Source organism: Enoplosus armatus, chromosome 8, assembly GCF_043641665.1.
Source record: "Enoplosus armatus isolate fEnoArm2 chromosome 8, fEnoArm2.hap1, whole genome shotgun sequence".
NCBI classification, from domain to species: domain Eukaryota; kingdom Metazoa; phylum Chordata; class Actinopteri; order Centrarchiformes; family Enoplosidae; genus Enoplosus; species Enoplosus armatus.
This window is the reverse complement of record NC_092187.1, coordinates 10,559,367-10,567,219: the sequence shown is the minus strand read 5'-3', so window position 1 is coordinate 10,567,219 and position 7,853 is coordinate 10,559,367. Positions and strand designations below refer to the sequence as shown.

Here is a 7,853-nt window from a genome sequence, read left to right as displayed (position 1 = left end):
AAAAACCCTCTCGTGCAGTCTCACTCCCCACTTCCACCCTTCCCCCAGACTGGTCCAGCCTACCAGAACCCATGGTGGCACTAAAAGGTGGGGTGAAGGACTGGTGGTCTATGTGTATATGTGTGTGTGGGCTGTTTTGGGACAGTGTCAGTGGTGGTGTGTGTTTGTGTATATACGTGCGGTTTCGCGGGGGGGTTGGGGGGGTGGCGGCTTGATAGTAATGCATGTTGATGGTTTCAGAGAGATTTTATTTCAGAAACAGGGGCCTCATTAACCGTAGTCTTCATCAGGCCAGCGAGCAGCGGGCACATTAGGGGTCCACAGGAAGTTAGAGTACAGCAGGAGAGTGCATTAGGGAGGCCTGGGGAGACACACTCCCTCAGTTCCACTTCCACCTCCAGCGCTTTTCTATATCTTAATGTAGCTTTCAGAGGAATTCGGATAGAGGTCAATAATTATGCTCTTTAAATTATTCAGTCGAGGTCCTCTGTAATTGTGCTTTTTAGAGCTCGGACATCGACAGCATGGTTTACTGCACCACGTTTGGGGCACGGCCTGACCGGATGAATCAGTATAGACTAAGTGAAAGATCATCATCCCCAACTCGTAACCGACACAGGAACGGTCTTCATTTCTGGAATTTCAATACATGTCAACACCAGATGAACAAATGAACTCCCTTGCCGAGCAAATGTGTCCGTACATCCAGTTTGGATCTCTTTTTAAACAGGCGTCAGGACTGAGTTGTCTGCGCTGGGCATGTCGATGTCAGACACCCAGCGGACTACCAGCCACTGTGTGGGAATGTTTAGTTTGGGACACAACCGTGTTATTTTTGTTACGTCGAGGAGAGGAAAGCACAAACTGCAAGGGTAGCAGAAAAAAAAATCACCAAACTTTCCCTACAAAGCCAGCCCCCGCAACGTTTGACTGCACATGATAACATCGTCCGTCCACACAACAAGTCCTCTTTCAGCTACAGATTATTAACACATCGCTGAAAGAGGCAGAGAGCAATTCGCTGTTGTCACAGGGTCTGATATTTATATTTATCTAGTTGGGAGAGGCATTGACAAACATGTCACACACCTGCAGTTTTGTAGTACGTGCTACTGCAGTTTGGTGTTAAAGGAAGAGCCTGTACAGTAGAGTTTTGTTGGGGTGAGAGGAAGACTGTAATTACTGTCTGACGATTCATCTAGTCACTGCATAAAATAGTGTTTATCCAGTCGCCCGTGTTTCTGTCGTGGCTGAGGGAGGGGAGGGTCATGTTTTGCACAACTGAGACAGCTAGGGCAATCAGGAGAAGAATCGTGACTCCAAAACATTCAGCCTTTCTTTCTTTTCTCTCTTCGTCTCTCTCTTTCTTTCTCTCTCTCTCTCTCTCTCTCTCTCTCTCTATCTCGGGTTGAGAACTGGTGCCTTAGAAAATGAGAGCCCCCCCCCCCCCCCCCCCCCCGGACCCCCTCCCACTCTGACACACCCACACACAAATAAACATAAAAAGCTAATTTGTTAGCGCCCTCATTTCAGAGGCCTGAGCAGGAGAATATTGTTGGGAGGGAAAAGTAATGCTTTGTCAAATGTTGACATGTGTTGCAAACATGGGGCCTTCAGCAGCAGCAACAACAACAGCAGCAGCAGCGTTTTGTAGAGCGGCTCAGGCACATTGTCGGCACATGAAGAGAGGATGCTTTGAAACAAGATTAGCCTCCAAATGGCCCTGCCTGCCCCCCTCCCATCCATACCCCTGTGCATAATGTGTGTGTCTCTGTGCGCCCCGCACTAAGATGCTAAATGATCAGACCCACTGAAATATTTGCGGGCCTGTTTCCTCACAGAATGAGTCTGGGAGTCATGTGTTGTATATCACTGCACAACTGAAGGTGTGTGTACACATTTGTCCCGCTGCAAGGCCCCGTTGTCTGGCACACGGTTGTGGCTTGGTTTCGTGGGCCAGAAAGCACACGTCCCTGTCACTGAGGCCACCTCCCCTTGGCTTTGGGTCAGGGTGACACTGGGCAGGGGGAGGAAAAAAAAATCCATCACCCCCACACCCTGCCCCCACAAAAATGAATCAAAATTGGAAAACAACATGCAAGGTCCGCCTAATACAGGAACACTTGCAATATGCTGATGTTTTCTTTTGCACACTGTGTTTGCTAAATTGCCTTTGACTGCGTGCATCAGTAATGAAACTTTATGTCCTTGTGGAGAGGGCAGCAAGTCCGTTCCAGTTAGGACCGGGACGATCTCTCCTGTCTGGCTTTTGTGAGACTTTTTTTTTCTAATACACGTCCTTATGAATAAATGAAACCCATGAAGTCATTTTTTCCATATTTGTGTAAATTGCTTTAAAAGCATTTTATCATGTCATAAAAAAGCGCAATTGATCTGCTGGGCTTAGCCCATTGGACAGCTGTGTGTTTTGTTAATGGCCACTTTGCTCCAAGCAGCTTATTAAAAAATTTATATATAAATGCTAAAATTGCATAAATTATTTAGATACAGTAAGCATTTTTTTGTTTTGGTCAGGCAGGGAGGGGCTGTTATCAGTATGGAAATTTACCATAGTATATTATCTGCTGAAATATAGTAATATATCTGCCCAGACACATATGTGTCCTCCTCACTGCACCCCCACACATACAGAGGCGCAGGAAAAAAAGTATATATTTTTTGATGACTTCGTTTCAGCAACCACGGAATGTCACCCATATCCTGGTTGATTGTACTTTCGAGTTTTATGATGTTTTTCCATTGATTTGTTTCCCCGGCGCAGCTGCCGACCTCTATTGAGGGACGAACGTAATCAGCGCTGACGCAAATTAGATGGTTATTCGTTTCGAAAATTGACAGAAAAACAATAAAAAAGATGAAATGCTCCCAAATCAATAGATATAATGAAATTCAAATAATCCGAGAGATGAGGTCTCCATGGCAACTGATAATGTGGAAAAGAAAACAATTTAATAAAGGACAGACACGCTTTGAAAACAGATTGGGGAGGGGGGTGGCTGTAAAGCGGGGAGTGGAGAGGAGAGGAAAGCAGAGCAGAGGAGAGAGGAGGTGGGGAGATGGAGGGATAGATAGAGAGAGGGAGGGAGGGAGGGAGGGAGGGTGGTGGAGGGGTGTTTGTGGCTGTAGTGGTTGCTCTATAGCTTGTTTCCCCCGGCGTGTGAAGGATCTGTGTCTGTCCCAAGGACACCGGAATAATTAGAAAAGCTTTCAGGCCAGAAAGTGCAGATTCAGGTTTTAATACACAAAATTATTTCAGGGGCAGTGAATCGGAAAACCATTTGTTGGTGACCTTCCTGAGAGGCCTCCCCCTCCCCGGTACAGGGCAAGATGGAGGCTATGTGGCAGCACTGCCTGAGTTATGGCATATTTGTGTTTTTATAGAGGCAGGGGGAATGGAGTTGGGGAAGTTGGGGGGGGTATGTGGGGGTAATTGTGTGTGTATGGTTGTGTTTCGGTGTGTGTGTGTGTGTGTGTGTGTGTGTGCGTGCGTGCATGAGATTGGGGGTGGGCTGGGGGGGGTCATGAGGAGACCTTCATGTTGTGTGTGTGTGTGCGGGTCTGGCATGAGTTTGGGCAGAGAGGGAGGGAGAGCAGAGACGAGAGGGGAGAAAGTGCAGCGAGAGAAAGGGGGAAGTTGCAGATCCGGCTGTATTTACAGATCAGTTGTCAAAAGGAGCCATTTAAGGGGAATGCGCCCGTTCCTGCACTGTGACAGGCGAGGTGCCTGTTTAAAAAGCAAAAGACAACTATGAACCTGAGAGGGAGATAGTCAAACACAGGCTTTTTCTGTTGAAGACAGACAGAGCAGGGGGTGGCGAGGGAAGCGAGTGGGTGTTAAGTGACTTCATTTGTAGTCTATTTAAGGTATGTTTTACTTGTCCTTGTGCTGCTCCTCTAACATCTAAAACAGGGGCTGCGTTCTAGTTAGCACAGCAAGGGAATAATGATTGAGTGCATCGTTCTTATTTCCTGTAAATACAAATGACTTTCCTTCATCTGCCTAAAAACCTGTATTTGATTTCAGTCTTGCTGTCAAGGGAGATTTGCTACTGATGCAAACAGTGATAAGAGTCAACCAAAAGCACAGCTCTGTTTCCCTCATTAGCTTATCAAGACCTTAAGTATGTACACTTTCTGGTGGCTTTATTCAACATCCGTGTCCTGCTCTTTTAACATCCTATTTTCTTTATTGCTCTTTGTCAACGTTTTGAAGGCAGCCTGGTTGGGCGTTGGAGCCTTGTCTGTCAAATAGTGACAGCATTTTTGTGTCATTAGAAGGCTTTGTTTAACTTAAATAAAGGTGATCCACCCTCTGTTCAAATGATACCAACAGCAGGTCCGGGATATCACGTCTAGAGTGCAGATACCCTTATCCTGTTCCAGGCAGCAAATAGATGGAAAAACAAGTCCTCACACCCACAGCATGGCCTGATAATTACTGTTCTGATATTTTAATAGCATAGGATCCTGATCAGGATCACTGCTTTCCTGCAATATAAACCATCGTAAAAGTTGGGCAATATTTGATAAAAATGTGGGATCAAGTTCCACATCGTGTTAATCTTAGTCCTTTCTTTTTCCTAGAATTAGTTTGTTGCTTAATACACAATGAAGGTGTACCATTGCCCTCCTTTATCTACTTTTAAATAATGGTTTCATTCCTATCCTTACTTAATTTTACTTAAAGCATTTTTCTACCTTTAATTCAGTTGTTAACATGATGTTGCACATAGAAGATAATTACAGGCTTATTGAGACTCTGATAGTTAGTTCCTTTCTTTTACTCGGGGGAATCTGCCCTTATTCGAAGGCAGAGATCTGACATTCTTCAGCAGCACAGCTAATATTGTCCAGTACTGATATTCCAATGTGAAAAGTGCGCCACAAGTAGGAGAGAAACTAGAAATTCCCCACTGCACACTAGCTAAGAGCCTTCAAATTTAACATGCCAGTGTCAATGAAGACTGTTTTGTTTTTTTTAAGTGAAAAAAACAAAACAAAAGCCAAACGGATAGAATAGAGACCTGAAATACGAGAGCCGAAAGGCATCCGCTGTGTGTTTGCGTGTGAATGTGTGTGTTCGTGTCTGCATGTACACTGACACACACACATAGGGCACAGAGCACATGTTATCACTGTCAACAGCAGCAGTAGCAAACAGCGGCAGTTGTTCTCTGTGTGTGTGTTTTGTGTATGAGTGAAAGTGTGTATGCTTGTGCATGCCCACAACTCTCTCTGGCTGCTGCTGGCTTTGAGGGCCACTGTAAGTCAATCTGTGTGTTCATATGCCCGGGAGTGTGTTTACTTGTGTGTGTGTGAGCCACTACTGTACTACCCTTCAGAGGCCAGGAGCCAGGACCGAGCCTAGCCCAACAGGGCTGAACAGGGCTGGAAAGGGCCGAGGGCCAGCTCCCTATGCACACCTCCCACTTCACACCTGTCTCTCTCGCACACGCACACACACACACACACACACACAAACACACAAACACAGCTCGTACAGCCGTGCTGCTCGGCACAGGGCTCTCATTGTAGCAGTGACAGGAGGGCGCCCGTTAAGTGGCTCTCTCTTCCTGGGGCCTGTGTGTGTGTGTGTGTGTGTGTATATGTGTGTGTGTGTTTGTGTGTTTTGTTCCCCCATGTGGCTGTGGGGTGGAGAAGGGCGATGAAGGACCCCTACTGGTAAAGTGGGTAAACTCACACAGCCTCGACATCTGTGCTCGTAGAAGGAAGGAGGAGGGGAGGGAGTAGAGAGAGAGAGAAGGAGAGAGGGGGAGGGTAAGGAGGGAGGGGAGATAGACAGCGAGAGAGGAGTACAGAGTGGGAAAGAGGAAGGGAGTGAGAAGGAGGAGAGAGGGAGGGAGAGAGAGACAGAAGGAGAGAGAGAGGGAGAGAGAGAGAGAGAGAGAGAGAGAGAGAGAGAGAACAGAGCCTTGGCAGAGAGCAGTTGAGGAGAAAATGCCTTGCTTTGTGGAGAGAATTCTTCCAGGGCAGGAGGGAGAGGTGAGACAGAGCGCAGAGGGCGGTCTGCTGCCAGGTAAGACTCACACACACCTTTCTCTCTCTCTCTCTCTCTCTCTCTCTCTCTCTCTCTCTCTCTCTCTCTCTCTCTCTCTCTCTCTCTCTCTCTCTCTCTCTCCCCTCACACACACACACACACACACACACAGAGGAGTTGAGTGCTACCTCGAGGTGAACGGGTCTGCTACTAGTTGCAGTTGGCATGAGCCAGGCACGCATGTGTAGTGATGTGGTGGGTGGTGTCAAAGTGTGTGTGTGTTAGAGAAAGTGTGTGTGTGTGTGTGTGTGTGTGTGAGGAAACAGAGCAGGTGTAAGGTTTGCTTTCTGGAAAAATCTTGTAGTTTTTAATTACAGATGCACATTTGTACCTATAGTGCGCTGGATGTCAGTGATGTGTTTAATTAGTTTTGATGGTGTGTTGCTTCCTCAAAAGTTCTGTTGTTGACTTTTTGTGCTTTACCTTATAGCACCTCACAGTTCCACCTTTTTATATTTTACAGTTATGTTTATGACATTCAGTGATGGAAAGCACTTAGTGTTTACTCAGATGCTTTATTGTACAATTTTGAGGTACTTTAACTTTACATTTTATGCTACTTTATACTTTTACTCAACTACATTTCAGGGTAAATGGAGCAATGAGGGAAATATTGTAGTTTTTGCTCACTACATTTGTTTGACATTTACAGGAACTAGTTTCTTAACAGATTCATATTTTTACAAATAAGACATATGATCATCTTATATGATATGATGCATTGTTATAGATTAAACTACCAAACAGTATATGCAGTAGTTTTAAATGAGCCCCCCCCCCTCGACCAGCTACATCACTAAAATGTTGTTTGCATGTTAATCAGGAATAATTATCCAATAATATATAAAATAATATGAACCGAAATGAATCATTCGTCATTATGAGTACTTTCACTTTTGATTCTTTTTCTGATAATACTTCTCTACTTTTAAAGTACAGTTTTGACTTTTACTTGTAATTGACTTTTTTTTAAATTGTGGTGTTGCCTCTTAAGTAAGAGATTTGAATATATCAACCACTAATTACACATTACTGAACTTTACAGCAAGTACTTTGTATTTATTATGATGCCACTTTCAGGCCATTAAAGTGATCAAAGGCTTCACGCTACACTTTATTTGACTTCAAACGGAAAGAAAATATGATCTAAATATACTGTTACGCAGGCTAAAAATAGAAATTATTAAAAATCCCTCCGCTCTAATGTCAAGTGCAGATGTTTTCAGATGACATGACATGAGGTAGTTTGCGCTGTTGGTCGAGATTGATTTGGCTGGTTTAGATACAGATGTTGTGATGGAGAGGTTTGTCATCGGAGGGATTTTCCACTCTGCTGATGTAAACAGTGTCTGTTGAAGAAAGGCTAAAGAGTCCTTTTCTATCTTGTGGAGACACGGCTCTGAGAGGAATAATCTCTCCTCGTGTACAATTAGATTTTCTCCTTTTTGTTAAATAAATACTGTGTCTGTGAACATAAACACAGATTTACATGCGGCCCTGTGGGTGTCTGCCTGTCATGCAGCCTGCTGCCACAGTCTGGGCCTGATATTTCTTGTCGAGGCCCACAAGGAAAAAAACAGAAAGAAAAGAAAGATGAGGCAGAAGTTGGCCGGCTCTAACTTCACGCTTGCTGTTTATTTGTTTTTATAACAAATGGAACCAGCTTCCCGAGTGAAAGGTGAAGTCAGAATTGAATTTGGCTTGCGTTACCGTGGCGATCTGGCAACCGCTCCCGTGTCCCATAGGACTGCTCTGGTTGCTGTGTGCCGGGCGC

General features: G+C 45.0%; 1 protein-coding gene across 1 annotated transcript in view; it reads left to right on the top strand.

The window, feature by feature from the left end:
* Positions 1-5,979: 5,979 nt before the first annotated feature.
* casz1 (castor zinc finger 1) overlaps positions 5,980-7,853 on the top strand; it is a 46,025-nt gene continuing 44,151 nt past the window's right edge. The window contains exon 1 of the mRNA XM_070910405.1: positions 5,980-6,058. Coding sequence (XP_070766506.1) covers positions 5,980-6,058 — 79 coding nt within the window. The remainder of the gene's footprint in view (positions 6,059-7,853) is intronic.